Below are 22,987 nucleotides of genomic sequence, written 5' to 3'. Positions count from 1 at the left end.
TACTGTTTCTCAACTGTCTCAGATTATCAGGTGTTAACTTTGAAAAATTGGGGTTTTGTTCAGGTTAGGATTAGGGTTAGACTCAGCTTGTTTCCTTAAAGAAATGATATTTTGCTTTTTTTTTTTTTTTTATGGAATTATGCAATTTAAAACATTTCCCTGTGGTCTACATAAACTGTAAATGCTATGCTTGGGTCTGAATTTTTCATTAATTCAACTCCACAGGTCCATCTTTAACCCTATTTCTGAGTAATGACACCAGAAAAGTCGTTTTGAGCGCTGGCCCTTTAAATGCACATGAGTCACTTCACACCACACCCCCAGGTTGTTGACTGTTGGATATATTTTCAGTATGAACTACAACCGCTGCTGCTGCCAAACAACTTTGTAGGAACGTCGTACTCGGAGAAATGTTCATGGGAAGTCTTGACCTTATATGTGCAAATATTGTGACGTAACTAGTTATAAATGTAACAAATTAAGAAGGAATTAAAACAGGTTGTAGAAATCCACTCGATTTTTGCCAAAATGAATATAAAGATAGCTTTGTAGCACCTGGAGGGTTCAAATTCAAACTTTTTGAACTATTAGGGTCCAAATACACAAATAAATGAACCAAAGACTAGTAAAAGTTGGATTAGCAAAATATGGTCCCTTTAATACATTTGTATAAGAAACATTTCATGGGTTTTTGCCAAATCTTGCCTCATGTTTACACAAGAAAACCCAGATGGCTCCAAATTTATGACAACTATTGACTTTTGAATGTACTCTACGGTGGTCTGTCAATTATTTGAGGAAGTTGTTGGTGTACAATCATGCCAGAGTCACACGTTGTCCTGGTTTAAATGTGAACGACTGAAGTGGTTTTCCATCTCCTGAACCACCAAAGGATTCATACCTGAAAAAAAAGACAATGTATCATATAAACAGTGATTAAAATATGGGGAAAAAAACTGATGTTGTGCTTATATTATATGTACACAACCTGTAAGATTTGAAGGAGATATGTCAAAACACAGAAAAGCAGATGTTATCACTTCTGACACGAAGAAGCTTTATGAAATATTCATTTGCAGTTTCAAGACTGAACAATTTCTCCTCTGCACTTCAGCCACAAATTATCCTGTTTGCTGAATGTAATGTTGATTACCATGAGAGAAATTATACATAGTACTGACTGGTATTTATATTCCTGTTGCTATTTGACAACAGTTAACATAATTTTTTTGTTTGTTTTTTTATTGCCTTCTTCCATAGGCAAGGTTTTTAACAGCTCATTAAAGGCTCAAAGTGATCTGAATCTGTTAAAACACACTTTGGGTAATTGTGAAATGCTTTTAATTCCTCCTTTTGGTACAATAGTTTCTTCTATTGACTTGAAGAGATGTTTTTTATTACTCTGACTTCTGCAGTTATCAGTCCAGTGCTGTTTCTCGATACTCACAGTTTTGTGTATCGGCTCCAGTCGGCTTTGCTCAGAGATGGTTTGGTCACAGCCAAGGCGGCATTTACATGTGCCTGACGCAGTAATACACCAGGTTGACTGGAGGCTGAATGCACCTGGACACACTCATCCTGAATACACAAAGGACATGAGTATTAACCCTCAAAGACCGAGACCACCACTCATAACACAAACATCCACTGTTCTAAAGTAAGTTTGCAACCTCTAGTACCATCAATACGTTTTAAAAGCTCCAGTCAAAAGGAGGTTCTCAGGTTTTCAGTATCACAAATTTGTAGTGAAATTGATCATATCAATACAGTATACAGCATCATTTCATCAAGGAAACTCATGCAGTTTCTTCGTCTGAGCCAACAGTGGCAGGAGTTTTCTCAGCAAAGGTTAGATATACACAAACATCATCTGAAGGTCAAAACATCTAAGTGTAAGTTAGTAAAAAAAGGCTCTGTTTGAGTTCACAGAAAAAAGCTTCCATTATTTATTGATATCATTATTAATAATAACAACAAGTGGTGCCAGGCACAACAAACCCCGCCCCTCACATGTATTGTAGCTTATTTTAGCATCGATCCAGCTGATGTCATCATGTCTATACATGTGCTGATGTCAGCATATCAATCACCTCTATATATGTGCCAAATTTGAAGTAAATCGAAACAAAATTATTAAAAGAAAGTTTTTACAGCCATTTGAAATTTTGCCCATTTTAAGTAAATGGGAGAAGAAAAAGATTTGGAAAAATTCATAAAAAATTTTAACTTTGACCTACTTTTCCCAAAATGTAATCACATCTATTCTGGCTCACTGGCAATCTATAAACCCAATTTAGGATGAATTCAACCAATAGTTTTGCCGCTAAAGTGTTAACAAACAAACAAAGAAGCAAAGAAACAAACCTAACCAAATACAATACCCCTTGCCTCCCCTTTGGGGGGGGGGGGGGGTAATAATAATATCCATTATTCATTATTAATTTTGTAAATTTCAAACATTAATTTTACCCAAGGATTAATAAAGCGAATCTGCATCTGTATCAGCTTGCACACTAACTACCAGTGTAATATAAAACAAAATAAATGCAGTATTCATGTTTTGTAGTATTGTTTTCAGTATTAGTGTTAGTCCTATAAAACAAAAGATAAGAAAACAAAATAGCCAGAGCCACTTACGCCGACTTTCCTGCAGTTGTTCTTGACATTGTTTACGTCTTGCAGGAGCCGTTCCAGCTGCTCCGGGTTCAGCTCTTCATATCCACTTTGGAGAGACGACATGTACAAAGGAGGAAGCGAACTGCCGGGGCCACGAACTGATGCTGCTGTGAAGTCATGGGTCATGGAGTTGGGAGCAGAGACACACCGGGAGTTCTGAGTGGGGAGTGAGAATGAGAGAAAAGGATAGATACTAAAGTTATATAAGTAATGTAAGATCATATAAACCACATATAAGTGGCTGTGACTATTGTCTGTGCTTATTAAATAAAATAAGGTGCAGCATAATTACACACTGTTTACCTGTGCTGAGGGTGGAGAGCTTCCAGACTCTGTCTCATATGAACTCCCAAAGTAGAGTCTCCAGATGTTGCCACAGTGTTCATCGTCTGCTTGGAGCTCACTGTGCTCCAGGAGAACCATGGACTGGTCCAGTCCTGCTCCCAGGTCTCCCTCCCCCACGGAATCATCAGAACCGCTGCTGTTGTTTGGGAAGACCATTGAAGAAAGGCTCATGTCGCTGTCTGAGCCTGAGGTTAGCTCCTGATTATCAACAGAGGACCACATTTTAGACACAAGAAATAAAAGGCAAAGGCTGTCTAATGCCGTAAAGTGACAAAAAACACTAAAACACTCTTTTGAGCTGTGAACGAAATGATTTTGCTCTATTGTGATGAAACACATCAATGCTTGGGTTTAATACACACAAATTTACATTTTTATCGATGAGGATAGATGCCTCAATGCACCACTTCCTGTTTTAAAATCCTCCTGTGCCTTCTCATACTGATGACAATGTAGAGTCAGTCATTTCAGATCCACCACATCATGAAATTTGTATAAAAAGTTGATATTAACACCCTCTAATCATAGGTTTCTGCCTTTCAGAAGGAGCCTGCCAAACCTCATTCTCTGTCAGGGAATTTGAAGCCATTATATTGATCCATTTGAATATGTGTGAGAACGCCTGTCATTTCATGTCTTTCACCACTGCTTTAATCAGTTAGTTTGTTTGTCTTCTGCATATAAGAAGTATTAATAGAGGTGAAAATCACTACAAATCTCATACTTCAACTGCTTTACAACTAATGCAATAACCTTAAATTGTAATATTATCTTTTGAGAAAACAACATATGAGTTATGATTTTTTGATCAAAGGGGATAATAAAATTTGTTGTCTCTCGTCTTTGACCACAATACAGCTTTTTTTTTCTGAAATGAGTACCCGTCAGCCCCAACTAGATTGGATGGGACTTCCCTATCTAGGTACACTTTTTCTTCACAATGTGTTTACATGTCAGATCAAATATTGATTGTCATACTAATAGTAGCATTAATAACATCATCACTGGAACTACTTAGATGTATTAGCAAAGTGTGTTAACTAGTCAGACAACCTTGAATATAGTCAAATAAGATGGTAATAACCCAGTAACATATGACTTATACCATAACACTATATTAACAGATTAACAGCTACATAGCTAACTAGCTAGCTAGTATGCAATTGTAGTTTATCAATCCGGATGGGTCAGTTGTGTAGTAAATTTCTAATCTATCCAGATCAAATGCAAACCCAATTTCAGAAAGTTTATAAAAACTCAAACTACTATTACAGTTTAACCTAAAACTCCATATTTAGTATGTTTATTAAATATTCATTTCCTGGGGGCTTTAGAAAACAGACTCCACTCCACTGCATTATAAGACATCTTAAATTAAGGTTATTTAAGAAGAGCCTCCCTCTGGTAGGCTCTGCTGTTTGGTTAGTCAATCATATCCTTGTCACCATAGAAGGGAATATGAATTACGTTGAAAGCTGATAATGGATTCACAAGGACAGACACTCACACATGCTGAGATGCATACACAACTCCTCATTTAATTAGCCTTGAGGGCCAAGCCACAAGAATCCCAAATAATGCGGAAATGGACTTTCCAACAGGTCCCTGCATATTATGATTAATTATGGCTTGAGGCAACACAATAAGCTCATCGCTGGTGCCATCTTTTAAAGAAAACAGGCTTACGTGCGGTGCTCCAGTCCCCAGGCTGCTGTGGACAGCCTCCAGTTGGGCGTTGTAGAGCAGGGCTTTCAGGTCGGCCCCTGTGAACTGCTCCGTCACTGCTGCCAGTTGCTCCAAGTCCACATCGGCGGCCATAGGGACGCCTGTGCTCAGAGCCTTCAGGATCTCCACGCGAGCCTCCTGAATACACAATACAACACATATTTAACTGGGATGACATAAGGAGTGTTCTTAAATAATAACATTATATTTATGTCTTCTAAGGCCTTCAGCTGGAGGGAAATAAGTATTCATAACATGCAGATTCACAAGAGGGGCCATGCAGACTTTAAAACAATAGACCCAAGTCCCACCTCAGCACCGTCAACTGTGAAGTAACTATGAATATGAAATAAATTACAGTTGGCAAGTGTATCCCTGTCATTCGACTTTATAGAACATAATGGGCTCTCTGCACAGCCCCACTATTTCCTGAACTGAAGGCAGCTAGTTTATTTCCTGTCTTTCATTATTGGATTTACTGATTAATCCAGGTGTGCCTGACCACAGTAGTCACAACAAGAGGTAGCAGGCACACCTGGATTAATCAGTAAATCCAATAATGAAAGACAGGAAATAAAGGAGCTGCCCTAAGTTCAGGAAGTAGTGGGGCTGTGCATAGAGCCCATTAGGACAATAAGGATTTATCAGCTTGTGTGATTTTCTACAGTTAATACCAACCAAAAGTTCATGTGAATCGTCGTTTTCGAACTGTGTTTATCTGTGTTAAATACTTATTTACCCCACTCTACAGACATGTGAGCCCAAATGTAGTGTTGTTGAAACACATATTTTTCTGTAATGACTGATTTTAATTCAACAAACCAGATCAGGAGGTGGGCAGTACAGGGATTTGTCCAATCGTCCGGGTCTCAGCAGGGCTGGGTCGATCAAATCTGGGCGACTGGTTGCTGCAAGGACATACACACCTACAAACAAAAATGTAACAGATTTAATTTCACTGAAATGTATTTATTATCAATATGCTTGTGGTGATCCTCAGTCATCCAGGTCATGGAAATTCTCGATCGGTTGAATCAAAAGCAACTGGACTTCAATCTTGGCTTGAATGACTCATTAATGACTCATTAACCATCCAAAGGCCTGAAGGTGCTGTTAGTCCCCAAGACACACATCAGGACTCATGTGACCCCTTAAGGCATATAGATAGGGAATGGGATAAATACCTGGCTCCTGCACCAACTGATAGAGCTTTTTGGGTGAGAGGTGAAACGTCTTCAAGGTATATGTTTATACTTCTCATCCAACCACAATCACATTTACTCTATTCGGACGGCTGGATTTATCTGAATAGGTTTTTTTTTTTATTTGAACGATGACAAGCCAGAATGAAAACAAGCCGAAATTAAATAGGAGTAACGTGGCTATTTTTAAAATGTAAGGAGTAGAAAGTAAAAAGTCAGCTGAAAAATAATTACTCCAGTAAGTATAGATAACCAAAATTTCCACTTAAGTATTTGTACTTTGTTACTTGACACCTCTGCAAAGCACCAGTAACACTCAACAACAGGCAGGACAGATTAAAATTTAACAGGAAAGGTAAAAAAGCCTGCCAAGTTCTGGAAAAAGATTCTCTGGGTTGATGTGAACAGCACTAACTTGTACCAGAGTGAAGGTAAGAGACAAGTCTGAAGATGGAAAGCAACAGCTCATGATCCACAGCAGAACACGTCATGTGTCAGTGGAAATGGGTCACCAGTGTTTATTGATGATGTGATGCTGATAGACGGAACAGGATGAATTCTGAAATCTATCATCTCTACTCAGATTCAGACGAATGCTGCAAAACTGATACGACAGCGAATGCTTATATCACACTGTTGTCTCCAAAAAGCCTTAACAGGGACCGGGTCTGACGGCTGAAAGTCCTACATACGATTCGTTAATTATTAATTCCCACATGTATCATCAAAAAGGCAACTGGCTGCAGCACCAAACCCATACTTATACATAACTGCACAGACCATAGTCCAAAATGCCCATACCTTGCAGGCCTTCCACCCCGTCCAGCTGTGTGAGGAGCTGATTGACAACACGGTCAGTCACACCCGTGCTGTCATGGCCTCTCCTGGGAGCCAAAGAGTCGAACTCATCAAAGAAAAGGATGCACGGCTTGGCAGCTTGAGCCCTGCAACCAAATTAGGAGAGCCAAATTAGACAGAGCGAAACTAAATTATTCCAGATATATGCACAGTTAGGTTCAGGAACACAGCCATTAGCCCTAGAGACTGGCAGGTTTACCGCAACTTCAGAGGAGGACACACTCTGTTGTAGGAGCTTGGTGAAACTGAAAATAAGGTTTTTCATTTTACTGCAGTATATATGAGAAAATGTTCATTTTGTACAGTGTTCTCTATTTATGTTGATTTCTGATGGCTGAACGGTTGAGAAAGACCATAAAATATTGTAAAGCCAGAAATGTAACATAACCTGTAAATTAATCTTAAATGAAGTTACGTGTTCAATCACTATAACTGCACATCTGTTGTCTTATAATCTAAGTGGAGCACTTTGTGTATGCGACAAAAGAGCAAAAGAATCACTTATATCACAGGTGTCAAACATACGGTCCTCGGGCCAAAACCAGCGAAAGGGTCCAATCCGGCCCATAGGATATGTGAAATGCAAAACACTGACAATATTAAGCATAAGGGCGTCCAAATTATTTTAGTTCAGGTTCCACATACAGACCAATTCGATCTCAAGTGGGTCAGACCAGTAAAATATAAACAGAATGACTTAAAAATGACAACCCCCAACTGTTTCTCTTTGTTTTAGTGTAAAAAAGTAAAATAACATGACAATTTTTACATTTATAAACTATCCTTTCACAAGTAACCTGAGTAACCTAAACAAACGTGAACCTGCAGTGTCTTGAGATGTAAGTGCAATTTTAACAATAACATGGCTGTTACAAATGTTTTGTGATTTTGTAGATCCACTGTGATCTGTAAGCTGTAATGTAAATGTGTAAACTGAGACATAAAATTGTTTTTATTTTTCTCAAGACATTTCAGTTTGGTCAAGCTATTCAGATTTTTAGGGAAACGTTGTAGATATAAACATTTTCATAATGTAATTTTACTTTTTTCACTGTAATTAATTAACTGGTCCAGCCCATTTGAGATCATACTGGGCTATATGTGGCCCCTCAATTCAAATGAGTTTGACACCCCTGTCTTATATGAAATGGTTCTTACTGGGTCTTATAATCAGTTTAAGTAATTGCCTGTTAAAACCTCCATTTACAGTTTTTCTCAGTCGCTTTGGTACATTTCTCAAATCATCCTCAACATTTGCAAAACAGTAAGTGCATTTCTCAAAACAATTCTTACAAATAGCAAAACACCATGGATTACCTGCAAAAGCCAGTCTCCTGCTCAAAATCCTTAGGTGATCTCTCAAAAGTAAATACCTGTGTCAATGACCATGTCAGTGCCATCAGAATGACAAGTCCTTGTGTCATTGTGTACGGATCAGACAGTCCAACTGCTTAGTCCTGTTGTCAGTATAACAGTGGACTCTGGAGGGATGTTCTGATGTAAACTATGGCTAAAGTTTGGATGATAATTGTTGTAAATTGTAAGTTACTCCTTAATGTATGTGGGAGATTGATTGCAAGAGACTAGACAAGATTCACATTCACGCTCTTAGTGTTTGTACTGTAATTTTTTGAGAGACCATGTCATTGTGATACAGAAAGGAATAGACAGCACTACATAGCACAAAGAAAAAAAACAAAAAAAACAGTAGAAATGTGAACATAGGACAGTCTCCTTAGGGAAAACTGTCCATGCACTGTTGTAGGAATTACAGTGAAGTCTTCCCACACCTCCTGACGTTCCTGTCTGTAAAGATTCACTGGGAGCAATTTACCAGTTCAGGACAGATTTAGAAAAAAGTCTAATGAAAATGTATAGAAATATGCTTGACATATTATGACAACTTGTTCAACCATTTTGCATGTAAAGACTTACGCGATGATGAACTAAAATCTAAATGTTGTGGGGGGTGAGACTATTCACCAGAGACTCATTATAATACATCTGGATCAACACGACACAAGCAATTGATAATGCAGGAAACAGCAGAGAATTGTATATAATCATTTGCATGGATGGATCAAAGCATTTTCAACTTGTTCAAGGAAATGAGAAATTGCTTTTTTGATGTGCACAAGTGACACAATGATGTGAAGATTGAACAAGTAGTTTTGAGAATTTCAATTCTGATCTGAGAAATGTACCAAAGCGACTGAGAAAAACTGTAACAAGGCCTGCCACAGTCAAAAACAAAGTGTTCACTAACTTCTGGAAGACGTCACGGACTCCCTGCTCACTTGCTCCGATGTATTTACTGAGGAGTTCAGGACCCTGGAGAGAGGCACATGTCCAGCATTACAAAAGATGAATATATAATTTTAATAAAAGTAATAATTTCTGACTGTCAGAACCAAAGGCTGGCTTACTTTGATGCTGATGAAGTTCATACCACTGTCTTTAGCGACAGCCCGGGCCAGCAGAGTCTTCCCTGTACCAGGAGCTCCATATAGGAGAACTCCAGAGCGATGGCGGATGGGGAGATTGGAGAACAGAATGGGATACTGAGAAAGGATTAAAAAACAAATCATTATCTCCACAACATCACACAACATAAGTATCTACTGGCTGTTCTTGAGACAAATGTGTTGGATTGAGTTTATAATAATGTGACAAGTTTGAAGAACCAGCCCTGACTGAAACGCTATGTACAGACTGTGCTGTTTGTTGTCTGACAAAAAAGCAAATATATTAAAGACAAGCTGTAGTCTAGCTTCTGGTGCCTGTATATCCTAGAATCAGATTAATTTACTGGTAACAAAGCAAAGATTCTGAGTTTTTAATCACATTTTTTCAATCATACATCACAAACTAAAGAGGGCTGGGTGCATGTACATCGTTCTGTATGAAGCTTTGTATAATTTATCAATATTAAATAAATGTAAACTGAACAAAGACAAGACATCAGGTAAATTTGACTGATAAATGTATTGAATTTTGGTATTTCTATAACAGTAAGGGCTAGTAACTGTGCTCTGTATAACTCATTTTTTAAGATAATTCATAATCACAGATAATTAATGACAATATATTTATCATTTCAGTGTTGTTATATCTATTCCTCCCTTACAGCTTGTTATTTTTTCCAGCTGACAAACCTTAGCAGGAAGCAGTATTGTATCCATTAGCTGCTGTCGCACTTCTCTCAGCCCTCCGACCCTCTCCAGCCCAAATCCACCTGGGCTGTAAAGCTCTACACCCCACAGAGAGGGAGGAGTGAATCCCTTAAGAGCCTGGGCAAAGTCCCTCCATGACAGATGCACACCTGAGACACAGAGTACAGACACATCTGCACGTCTGAGGAAGGCACATTCAGGACTTTTAGGACATTTTTCCAAGACATTTTTGGTCAAATTGAAGATGTTACATCTACAAAAATAGCAGTAAAACAGACCTCATTTATTTTCTTGAACTAGTCATAACTATGTTTCAATCCAGCTAATGTTACATTTCCATTTCTTCACAACTAATATTTCTGGAATGACCTTCAAGCTGTTCCATACATGAATGATTGTTGGTGGCTTTACTTGTTCCCATCTCTGTTATGATAAAATGCTAAACACCAACTACACATTTTACAGCACTATCACTAATTGTCTGAGGAATGTTTAAGATCTTTTAGCGTCAGATTTAAGCGTTAATTATCAATTTTAATCTTAATTTAGAACAATCACATTTAAGACATTTTAAGAGTTTTTAAGAAACCCTGCAATAGGGTTATGAGCAATGTGGAAGACTGAAGATGTCAGTTTATAATATACAGAATAGGTTTTATTGTATGTAACCCTGGTACCCTGGTGACTGTATCCTCTGTGGACGGTGCTGGCATGGATGGCCCGCTCCAACAGCAGTGCTAGATCTTGTGGTGTATAACCCTCTGTCTCCTTGGCAACAGCACCAAGATCAAGAGTCTGTAAGGTCTCCTCAGACAGGCTGGTTTTTCTGAGGATCAGATGGTTTAGGATCTCTGCTCTTTGACCCTGCAAACAATAACATACGCTTGTCATTGTTTTGTCTCTCCCCAGGGTTTACAGTTCTACTCAGACTTGGCATTAACCAGTGCCCTGTGTGAACCATGTTGACAGCTCTATTGTAATATGTGCACACATTCAGGACTCACTGAGGACACATTCAAATCCAACCCCTCAGGATGCACTGAAGGTGATGTGGCTCCACATTGTTTTATGTGGGGAGGGACTGAGGGACTCCGTATTCAGGACACAGTCAGAACCCTTCAAATTTGAAGCCAAAATGTAAAACACCTCTAACCCCTTATAGTTGACTACAATGTAAGTTATAAATCCTGCCCGTCCATGTTATCCGATGGGACTTTAGCCAAATTCAAAGAACACTTACAATGATATTCAGCTCCCTAGGATGGGTGGAGAAGTGTAAGTCCCTGTACCTGCTACCAATAAGGTTTTACTAAAACTGATTCTGGACTTTGCAATGACACTGCAACACTTTTTCCTACATCAGGAAATGAAATATCTACAGTTTGCATAATTTAGTAGAAATCCATATACATATTTTACCCACGGTGATTTAAATTGTCATATTGGCATTTAAAAGGTGTATTAAGTGATTCACAACTTCAACTCATGCATCGATTAACAGACAAGAAAACATTCCATATTAAAAGCTGCTTGTAGTCGCACATAAACCGCTAAACAAAAAAAAAAAAAACATTATAAAGCCAGTCTGTTAAACTTGAAATGAAAGATTGAAGCTACAGGTGAGTTTGCTTCTTTGCATTTAGAGGAAGTGAGGTCACTGGTGATACATGTTACTGCCAGGTGTGAACAGGGCCTTTGAGTAAATCTGTGTAAGAGTGCTGACCTGATCTGGGGGCTGGATGTGTGAAAAGCCTTGGATGAAGTGGGACCCCTGCAGCTCAGTCAGGGATGGGTGGAGGGTGTGCTCACTCTGGCTGGTGATAATCAGACACACTAGGCTGGCCTGGACCACGGCTTCATCCACCACATCTTTTAGACCTGCAGGTGCAGACAGAGGAGGATCAACAGGGAGGCCTGGAATGGTTATTATTGCTTCAGTCATTTGTGACGACAAACCACACATGACCTCACGCATTAACAACAAATTAAAGAATTCATATTACTCTGTGCAATATGTTGCTGCAGCACTGCCTCGGGGCCGTGCTCATGCTCTGGTGAGGATGGTGCTCCTGCAATATGATCTAGGTCATCAAGTAGAACCACTGAGGGCTGCCTCCACTCTGCCTCTTCAAAAATATCCTTCAGCATCTGCCTCACGGTTTCTGCCCTTTTGCCTGAAAAGAGAATCCACCAAATGCTCTGATGAATACATTCAAGTTGTTTAATTTTTATTTTTCTACAAAATGTGAATACACTATTTGTTGACCTTGTAGCTTCTTGCAGCTCAACACCTTCACATGGGTGTCAAGATCTTCAGCAGCTTTCCTGCAGAGGGCTTGGGAGAATACGCTCTTCCCACTCCCCTGTGGGTAGATAAAAAGTCATATAGTATATCTGATTGGTCAAATTATGCAGACCAGTTTTATGTACTGGTACTGGAAATGAGGAGTAGTAGTAAGACGAAACAGAAATAGAACAGAAAAAGTAAAAAGCAGTTAAATGTCACACACACACACACACACACTGACTGAAAAGCCACCACCAGTCTTTTGGACAATGTAATACTCACCCCTCACCTGCAATAATCAATAATCATAACCCCTGCACCTTGTTTTTAATTTTATTTTGTATATATCCATTATCACCAGTATATATCCTGATATGTTGTATACATTTCTTTTATCTGTAGTACAGTTAGCTTTTTGTATATTTTAGCAGTAATTAGTAGTATTATAGTAGTATTTGTATATTTTATCTTTGTAGTTTATGTATATTGTCAATAGTTTCCATATATACTGCATTTTTTTATACAGTCTTTTTGCACTTTAAAGCTATACCTACTGCTCTGGCATGTCACAAAGCACTTTGCAAATTTGAACATGAACAACCCGCCTCCCTCCAAAGTCCTGCCCGCCTCCCCCTGCCTGACACTCCCCTCCTCCCCTGACACATGCGGTGGGAAGCAGAGGTAGAGGCGGAGGAGTCACGGTCCGCTCCGGCGTACCCCTCCTTCAGCAATCAAACACACCATAATCCACCTGCTGCGCGCTGCACAGCCACAGCTCCTTTTTCATCAGGAGCTGTATTTAAGGGTCTTGTCTCTGGCTGTGCTGCACTGGATCATTGTCTTCACTGCACCTCATCACCTCACAATAACCCAGACTTTATCACCATCCTTCACGCACCAGAGTCTGACTGCTGCAATTGGGTTTTTCTGTTTGTTCCCTTTGGTTGTTGTTTCTGTTAATAAATCAGTTTTTTTCCCTTCAGCACCACACATTTGAGTCCACCCATTCACACCCCTTCAAAGAAGGAACAGCGCAAGTGAAACAGGCCATGAAGTCAGATTCAGAGGCACCGGTAACTGTTGCGGGACACGGATAACAGAGAGACAGGAAGTTTGGCAAATCATTTTATTCGGACCGAATAAAATGATTGGTCAGACTTTTATCAGAAATATATGAGACTTAAACATTTTTCAGTTTGAAAACCTGGTGGATTCCTTATATATTTTAGTGCGCCACACACTTATTAGGAGCATTTTAAGTTTACAAAAGAAAAGTGTAAAAATGACAGATCATACAGTATAGCTTTAAGTGTTTGTTGCTAAACTGATTTTCATTGTTGTTGTAACAGCAACAATAAACATCTATGTCACATTTCTGGATAGCACATGTTCTATTCTAATATGGAGAGAAATTCCAGTTCAGTGTGCTACCATAGACTGAAGAGTATAAATATCATGGGTCTGGACTCTGCAGTGAACAAAGTTAAACAATGAAGGTAATATTAATGTGTGCCCCTTTTGTCTGATTTTCTGTACACATACAGTGGGGCAAAAAAGTATTTAGTCTGCCACTGATTTTGCAAGTTCTCCTACTTAGAAAGATGAGAGAGGTCTGTAATTTTCATCACAGGTACACTTCAACTATGAGACAAAATGAGAAAAAAAAATCCAGGAAATCACATTGTAGAATTTTTAAAGAATTTATTTGTAAATTATGGTGGAAAATAAGTATTTGATCAATAACAAAAGTTCAGCTCAATACTTTGTAACATAACCTTTGTTGGCAATGACAGAGGTCAAACGTTTCCTGCAAGTCTTCCCCAGGTTTGCACACACTGTAGCTAGTATTTTGGCCCATTCCTCCATGCAGATCTCCTCTAGAGCAGTGATGTTTTGGGGCTGTCGCTAGGCAACATGGACTTTCAACTCCCTCCACAAATTTTCTATGGGGTTGAGGTCTGGAGACTGGCTAGGCCACTCCAGGACCTTGAAATGCTTTTTATGGAGCCACTCCTTCGTTGCCCGAGTGGTGTGTTTGGGATCATTGTCATGTTGGAAGACCCAGCCATGTTCCATCTTCAATGCTCTCACTGATGGAAGGAGGTTTTGGCTTAAAATCTCATGATACATGGCCTCATTCATTCTTCCCTTAACACGGATCAGTCGTCCTGTCCCCTTTGCAGAAAAACAGCCCCAAAGCATGAGGTTTTCACCCCCATGCTTCATTGTAAGTATGGTGTTCTTGGGATGCAACTCAGCATTCTTCTTCCTCCAAACATGACAAGTTGAGGTTTTACCAAAAAGTTCTATTTTGGTTTCATCTGACTACATGATATTCTCCCAATCTTCTTCTGGATCATCCATATGCTCTCTGGCAAACTTCAGACGGGCCCGGACATGTACTGGCTTAAGCAGGGGGACACGCCTGGCGCTGTAGGATTTGAGTCCCTCTTGGCATAGTGTGTTACTGATGGCAGCCTTTGTTACTTTGGTCCCAGCTCTCTGCAGGTCATTCATCAGGTCCCTCCGTGTAGTTCTGGGATTTTTGCTCACCGTTCTCATGATCATTTTGACCCCACGGGATGAGATCTTGCGTGGGGCCCCAGATTGAGGGAAATTACCAATGGTCTTGTATGTCTTCCATTTTCTTACAGTTGCTCACACAGTTGATTTATTCACACCAACCTGCTTGCCTATTGTAGATTCACTCTTCCCAGCCTGGCGCAGGTCTACAATTTTCTTCCTGGTGCCCTTGGACAGCTCTTTGGTCTTGGCCATGGTTGAGTTTGGAGTCTGACTGTTTGAGGCTGTGGACAGGTGTCTTTTATACAGATAACCAGTTCAAACAGGTGCCATTAATACAGGTAACGAGTGGAGGACAGAAGAGCTTCTTAAAGAAGAAGTTACAGGTCTGTGAGAGCCAGAAATCTAGCTTGTTTGTGGGTGACCAAATACTTTTTTCCCACCATAATTTACAAATAAATTCTTTAAAAATCCTACAATGTGATTTCCTGGATTTTTTTTTTCTCATTTTGTCTCTCATAGTTGAAGTGTACCTCTGATGAAAATTACGGACCTCTCTCATCTTTCTAAGTAGGAGAACTTGCAAAATCAGTGGCTGACTAAATACTTTTTTGCCCCACTGTATGAGTTTTAACAGTGTGCATCACAGAGCTGTTAAATTCTTTTGGGAAACTCATAAATTTGCTTCATTTTTGGCCATTAGCAGAGAGATGAAAGAGGAACACGAGCTGCAAAAATTAAATCAATTCACTGACTAGTTGAAAGGCCATTTTTATTTATATTTGTTGTAATATTCACTGTTACTGTCAGTGGTTGTGTTACCCATGTACCTTAGCTCCAGTGATGAGCAGAGCTCCTCCTCGGAGTCCCTGTCCTGTTGAACACAGTTCTTGTGAAAGAGGACTACCCAGAAGGCTGTGAGAGATGAACTCAAACGCAGATCTACTAAGCTTATCAATCCCACTGAAGAAAAGACCAGAGAATAAACAATACAGAGAGACAGTATTACTGGATATGGATCTCCTTTAAATCACACATGGACTCCAAAATAGCTGGAGAATTACCCAAGAGTCCCAAGAGAAGGAAGCTCCGGTTCAGATGTTTCAGCAACTGTTTTCTCAGCTGGCTTGTTTATTGGCGCTCTATCCACCTGAAATTGATACATAATGACACACAGGTGTGAGCAACATCAAAACATAATGATTTTTGAAACTGCTTTGAGTTTGTGTTTTTGAACAATGTGCAAAGTGAAAAACTGAGATTAGTGCTGTGTCATCTGCACACAGCAACTGTGCCGGTCAGCAACATATTGAAAGTTACAGCCTCAAAATGCAGTGAAATAATACCAAAGAAAGGTGGTCATGCTTTATTTTATTTACAGTTATCTACACTTTGAAGTGCAGCTTTTTTATTGTTGTTAGTTTATACTGCATTTACAGCATCTATAGTAGGAAAAAAATCTATATAAAGTTCATAACACCGAAGAGAAAATAAAAATTTAATTTACTGGACATATTGCCCAGCCTAAATGGAACATTTCTATGACATGCTGGTACCTGTATGTCGTTCTTTTGCAGAACTGCGGCTGCTAGAAGAAACAGCTGGTCTGTAGGGTCATTCTCTGGTTCTGGTTTCAGCACAGTTAAAGAAAACTCTAACTTTGCTATAAGTGAGAAAAATAGGGGAGAGAGAAGTATTCATTTACTGCATTTGACTACTGTCAGTTTAATTCAAACATGAAATTATTTTCAAAATTTTTTGGTATAGATGATTTAACAGAGCTTGACCCTGCTGTCATCTGCAGATTTGTTTATAAGGAGATCCTATGATGAGTAGAAATGACTCACCATCAGTTCCATGTAGGAGGACGGTGCCAGACCGTGCAGTCAGACAGGCTAACGGTTCATGACTCTGAGTGTGTAACCACCCAAGGAAAACTGTCTGGACCTCCTCATCATCCTCTGGCTACAGAGATTATGTCAAAGATCACATGAGCATCAGGCAAAAGTGAAGCTCCACAGATGAGTATATGAAACACTTTCACTTATTAGCAGTGTTGTGTAAGTTACTTCCAAAGTAAAATACATTACGGATTACTTGTTACTGTTATTTAAAAGAAATTCCTTACCTTAGAATATCACTGTCTCAGAACTGTAATACATGGAATGGCTCCTGTATTACTTATGAGTTACATTCAGACTCTCATCATAAATGGTGTGAGCGCAGTAGAACCCAACCCCTGTTTCTAGTCATAGAAGCGTTAGCTTACCTTGTCATTGCTGATCACAGGGATCATGTTAACTAGCTTCTTGAAAGCAGGGTTAGGGTTGGTAATGAGCATATTTCCATGTGGCCAATGAACTGTCTTCTGCCATTTTCACCCACTGGCTGACAACAGGAAATAGAACTTTCCTGATGCATTTTTGATTCCTTAAGGTCTTGCAGTCTTGCTGTTTGTTTGTTTGTTTGTTTGTTTTTTTCATTTGATCAGTTAAATTATGGGTGAAAAGTGTATTGTAACAATAAGCACTACTGACCATGTACCGAGTAAAATATTACTGAAAATTGATTAGTAATGCCTTACACTACTGCGTTATAGCAAAAATAATCTGTTATTGTAATGCATTACTTTTGTAACCCATTACTCCCAACACTGCTAATTATTAGTCATTTACGCCACACTAACTACAAATGGATAATCCGACACTCACCAGAGGTTTTAGGGCTTGTAATCGAATGGTAGAGGCTACTTTGATGGGTGATGTCACAGGTTTAATTCTTACTGTAGAATGAGAATTTATGTTCATCCTGTCAGCGAGGGGCTGTGGGATCTGGGGAGACATGACAGTATATGGAAAAACAATGTATTAAATTTCTGTAAAAAGCAATAAACTAGAAGCACTCGGAGAGCGCAGACCTCCGCCAAGGCTGATCAGTGGCCCCCCCCGTGGGCCCCCCCACGCCAAGGAGGTTATGTTTTTGCCAGGGTTTGTTTGTCTGTCTGTTTGTCTGTCCGTTAGTGTGCAACATAACTCAAAAAGTTATGGACAGATTTTGATGAAATTTTCAGGGTTTGTTGGAAATGGGCCCCCCCGTGGGCCCCCCCACCCCCAATCACCACCAAAATTTAATCATTTCTTCCTTATCCCATTTCCAACAAACCCTGAAAATTTCATCAAAATCTGTCCATAATTTTTTGAGTTATGTTGCACACTAACGGACAGACAAACAGACAGACAAACAAACAAACCCTGGCAAAAACATAACCTCCTTGGCGGAGGTAATAATCTCAATTCTCTCAAAAACATCAAAGATTGATGAATGCTGATAGGCTATTCTACAAAAATATTAATTTCAGCAGAAGTTGAAGGCCATGGTTGATATCAGGCTTCAAGAAAGTATTAGCTTCAAAGACTAAAATTGCTCCCTCTTACATATTTGAAGGTTAGTTTGATGTTCACTTTCACATTTATAAATGAATCATTTTAAGTTTGATGTTCAAATTTATCCATTTAAGTATTTATTGCTTTGATAAACGTCCATGGTTCTAAGACTAGGGTATGGTTGTCAGTGGTGGAACCCATTCTCCCTCTAGTGTTCTGCAGTGGAATATCTATTTTACTAATCCATTTTATTAAATTATTTTAATAAAATGAACCAATTTTAGACTTATGTAACACTTAATTTTCTTGTTTTTGTTCCCCATGTTTATTTATTGGGTATGTATGAGTAAGACTTTTTTTTTTAGATTTTCTTCCAACAGGTATATAATAAGGAAAATTAACCGGTTTACAAATGATTATCATTGATGTGTATTAATTTTATCTATTTTATGTGAGGGGGAGGAGGTTATTTACATTTTTTTCCCCTTTTATTTTTTTTCATCCTTATGTAACTAAATGGAACATGATAGAAAGCTTTTTGGCTTTATGACACATAAACTACAAGTAAAGACTTTAGAAATTAATTTAAAATCACATAATACCAGCAAAATATGACTGTAAATCATTTAAAAGTAAAATGAGCTTTGACCATACTGTATTTATTTATTTTTTTTTATGGGTCAAAACACGATATTCAAAATGTCTCTGACAGGACATTTTAGACAATTTGACAGATTAGTGTTGCTAAATGATCCACAATTTTAGTTTTAAATTTGTTTTTGCTTTAGTTGGACCATAAGGGATTATCCAAAACAAGAAGTTACTTTATATTGAAATAAATGTTGGAATGGCAATTAATTAAAGTTAACTCTCTGACGGGACATTGTGTGTTTTGACCCTTATCATGATCACCTATTCACAAGGTAACCACAAGATAACTTACTATTTCAGGTATGAACAGTAAACAAACACTGTAAGAGATAGTAAGTGGTCATATATAAAATCATGACTGGTTCAAAAACACTGCAGCTGTGGTTCCAAATAGAATCTATTTTGGAAGTGAAGTGTTTACTGAAGCAGGAATATTTTGACAATGAACTAAACACAAGTGTCCATATCACCTGCTGAAATGGCAAGCAGAGCAAAACAGTATCAAAATGTGACTAGTGTTTGGTCAAATTTGAGTTCAGCTGAGAGGGAGCATAATCTGCAGCATGTGGTGATGCATTGTAATAAGATCATAAAAATACTGCATCTAAAAAGGCATCTTACCATCAAAAAAGATAATGTAAACTCTATTTTATGGTTTATTATCATTACCCAGCTTCTAATAAAGAGAAGTACAGTTAATTTGTACATGTATAGAGGTTTTCAATGTCAAAATGTGTTTGGGGGGGGCAGGAGCGACATGGTCGACATCTGATACTGACCCAGACTCTTCCACTATGGATGGCGCCGCTGCTCTGACCTCTTTGTTTTCCTTGTTGCCTCTCAATCCCATGGCACACCACTCTGACCACAACAGCCTCTTCTTCCTTCGCCGTCTCTCCTCCATCAGCATTTGTAGGAGTCTTTTCAACAGTTGCATTTTTCTTTTTCTCTATAGTCTGCTTGACTCTGTCCTTTGTTTCTTTAGGGGACAGGACTCTAGAGAGGAGGCCATACGTGACTGGAGATGGACCAGTTTGCCAAGAATTCAGTCTATGGCTCCAAGGAAATAAATGAACAACACTGGTTGCAATGTGGCTTATGGTACAAAGAGAGTCAGGGGGTGTTCCACATACTCTGTAGACAGAATCTGTAAGAAGGGCAGGGATTTCAGGTACACGAGGCTGCTCTTTAACCAGATCATGAGGCCCCTTAAGCATGTAACGTAGCAGGCTTTTCAGGTCACCTATGCCACCCCACTGGTGGTTTTGTGGTCTTGAAGGGGAGGAAACATCCGTGTTTTGGCGTCTGGGAGGTTGTTCATCCTTGTTTGTTCTCAGTGGAGATCCACTGAAGTTGCCAATGCCAAAACGGCTCTTTGGAGAGACAACTAGTTCCGTGAACTGCTCAAGGCGACCATAGAGCACAGATGGCAAGAGTGATGCTGTGGAGATGTAAAGAAAAAAAAAATACATTATTGTGTTCACAAATACATTTCATTGTGCATATGAGCAAACCATAAACTATAGTTTTTCTCAATTGGTAAGACATTTTTCTTCTAATTTATGCACCATTTTCCAAAACTCTAAACAAATATGCTTATATAAATATGCTACAAAATATGCTACAAACTCACCTTGAAAAATATCAAAACCCTGCAAATATTAGATATGAACCAAACTCAACCTTCACACATCACACAAAAACTATCAAATGCACAAACATTACACAACTGTCATAACACTGGTAAGATCAATCTGAAACATAACTTGAAACCTGTTACTGGAATCAATAATGATGATTATGGATTTCCTACAAAACAATCAGTTTTTGAAGTGAACACAATATGAAGACACAACACATGTAACACACAAAACAACAGAGTAAAGGAGCATCCCAGTCAGTCACTAGGTAGAGTATGAACCAAATAGACTGTGGCCTCAGTTTGATTCCAACCTGAGCATATTTGCTGTATGTCATTCAACAGCCCAAGAATTAATCTTTAAAAAACAGTGTACTGTAGTTAAAAAAAAAAAAATCAAGAAAGAGGAAAAAAATAAATGTACTCAGTATATAGTTTATAATACAGAACAGGGCTGGGCAAAATGGCAAATACTGTTGTCATGGTAAAAAGACGACATCAGATGGTTGTTTAGGATTTAATCTATTCTTTATGGCCATAACATGACAAACCATTCAAAACATCTTAGAGGACGAAAGGTGCACTATTCAAAGGAGTTATAATAGTAAAATATTTTCCCCATAAGGATAAGCATAAGGATATATGCAAGTACAAATTATTGAATCATTTTGTGTTTTATTTGACAATGCAAATAAAATACACATGGATGACAAAAATCTAATCAACAAATTTATATTGTGCTAAATGTATGATTTCAATGTATTTATCAACATATGACCAAGAAAAAAAATTGTTTGTACATAAAGAAAGAATTTGCACAGGTGTGTGATCCCAGATTAGTACTGAACAGACCCAGTTAAAGTGTGTAAGTAAACAAGAAAATTATTGTGTAATAGAGTAACATAATATTAGTCACACACGATAAAGGTACTAGTACATGTGGCAACTTTCTCATTTTGAGAGATGACAAGTCAAATTCAGCAGCTCCTACAATCTACTAAAAGATAATTCGATAGAGAAGCAGATTATTAACTCTCACCTATTTGGATGTAGATGGCTGTGTGACTGTCCACCCACACAGGGAACACAGCGTCTTGGAACACCACTCTGATCTGATCAAGCAGCTGCTGCTCTAAAGCAGTACTATGGAGCTCCTGGAGGTTTAAAGCACAACAAGAGACACGCTGTACAATGTTAATTTCTATCTCTGTTTGCTTTGTAGTGTGGTAGCTGTCAGATTTGAGATGTATGCATTGCGTATTTACATTTCCAGCATGAAACTGGTTTTATATTTACTTAACTACACCCACCAAGATCTCCCAGTCGTCAGATGAAAGAGGTTCCACAAACACTTGATGCACTGATGAAACCTGATGACATGGTCTTAGGAAACCCTGCGGGAGATCATACAACCAGTAAGAATGAAGATGTGATCAGGCATAAATGACAATTACTACACACGGGCAATAGAGAAGTGGTTTGTCATTGAAATGCATAAAAATGGAGTATTGCACCACAGAACCAGGTCTTTGCTGTGGACTCTTACCTGTTCTCCATCTTTTAAGCCCAGTTTCTCCCCCAGTTGTCGACACAGCTCCACTGTATGGCTGTCAGCATTAGAGGAATTTCTGTTAGGTGTCCAACTGAGAAACACTGGAGACCCATTTCCCCAGGACAACTCCAAAGCCTGGTTCTGCATCAGACAAGTGTGCTCAGTTAAGCCATTATACATGTAATATAACACTGTGACAGAGCAGATAACTATAATACAGAATGTAAACATATCAGTCTAGAATAAGAGAGATAACACTTTGCTTTAGAGTAGACGACAGATCCATTCCTACGTTACAGAACAAAATGAACTGAGGGTTTCACTGTTTGTTTTACACTTAAGGCATTAGGCCGACAGTGAGTCTTCACCCAGTTTTCTACTGTAATTTAAAAGTTAATCTCTGCCATCACTAGAAGACCATGCACGAAAACTGCTACCAAATGGAAACCATAAGTGAAATTATTGATTAGTTCACCACTAACTTTGATCAGCTTTCCACTTGATAAAATCTGTCACTCAGAGTTCTTGTATCTTTATTTTTTGCCAAAATGCTTCATATCTCTCGATGAGAAGGTTGACAAATAAACCAATACTAGCATTACTTCTACACATGAAACACTTTCATAAATGATTGACAGTTTCTACAACTGACGAACGCCGTGCACACTTTAATGTTTACTTCCACCGAGCAAACTTTTATGTCTATGAGCTGACACTATTAACTGACACTGAAAGCACAACTAGCTAAGCTAACTTACCTCGTTCAATAAAAGATGCGATATCAACTTCAGCGGGAGATGAAGAAAGCAGTTCTTTGTGTTGTTGAAAACAATCGTTACAGGATGAATGCCCTGATTTGAAAACATTCCTCTAACATGGCCTTATTAAGCTTAATAAACAACACGTTACAAGTTGCTCAGCTAACCTTCCGGGTACGACGAACTCACACTCGATTGATATGTCCTGACTGGTC

General features: G+C 38.7%; 1 protein-coding gene across 1 annotated transcript; it reads right to left on the bottom strand.

The window, feature by feature from the left end:
• Positions 1-506: 506 nt before the first annotated feature.
• Positions 507-22,964, bottom strand: pex1 (peroxisomal biogenesis factor 1). Its single transcript, XM_030147265.1, has 24 exons — positions 22,773-22,964; positions 22,009-22,155; positions 21,773-21,856; positions 21,502-21,616; positions 19,603-20,264; positions 17,501-17,620; positions 16,637-16,754; positions 16,346-16,452; positions 15,854-15,939; positions 15,620-15,752; positions 12,246-12,342; positions 11,983-12,153; positions 11,703-11,857; positions 10,657-10,843; positions 9,962-10,128; positions 9,233-9,367; positions 9,073-9,137; positions 6,750-6,892; positions 5,569-5,672; positions 4,708-4,884; positions 2,980-3,219; positions 2,638-2,832; positions 1,448-1,578; positions 507-901 (listed from the first exon to the last, which is right to left on the bottom strand). The coding sequence occupies exons 1-24, from the start codon at positions 22,878-22,880 to the stop codon at positions 817-819; spliced, it is 3,732 nt and encodes a 1,243-aa protein (XP_030003125.1). The 5' UTR covers positions 22,881-22,964; the 3' UTR covers positions 507-816.
• Positions 22,965-22,987: the final 23 nt, after the last annotated feature.

This window comes from Sphaeramia orbicularis, chromosome 11 (assembly GCF_902148855.1).
Source record: "Sphaeramia orbicularis chromosome 11, fSphaOr1.1, whole genome shotgun sequence".
In the NCBI taxonomy this organism is placed as follows: Eukaryota; Metazoa; Chordata; class Actinopteri; order Kurtiformes; family Apogonidae; genus Sphaeramia; species Sphaeramia orbicularis.
The sequence above is the reverse complement of the archived record's forward strand: the minus strand, read 5'-3'. Positions and strand labels throughout refer to the sequence as shown.

Bases quoted from the DNA above. Each gene is read 5' to 3' on its own strand.
- pex1 (XM_030147265.1), bottom strand. From the start codon at position 22,880: ATGTTTTCAAATCAGGGCATTCATCCTGTAACGATTGTTTTCAACAAC. The intron at 16,755-17,500 runs GTGAGTGTCGGA...TAATCTCTGTAG, and splicing joins TACAAGCCCTAAAACCTCTG to CCAGAGGATGATGAGGAGGT. The intron at 1,579-2,637 runs GTAAGTGGCTCT...TTGTGTATTCAG, and splicing joins ACAACTGCAGGAAAGTCGGC to GATGAGTGTGTCCAGGTGCA.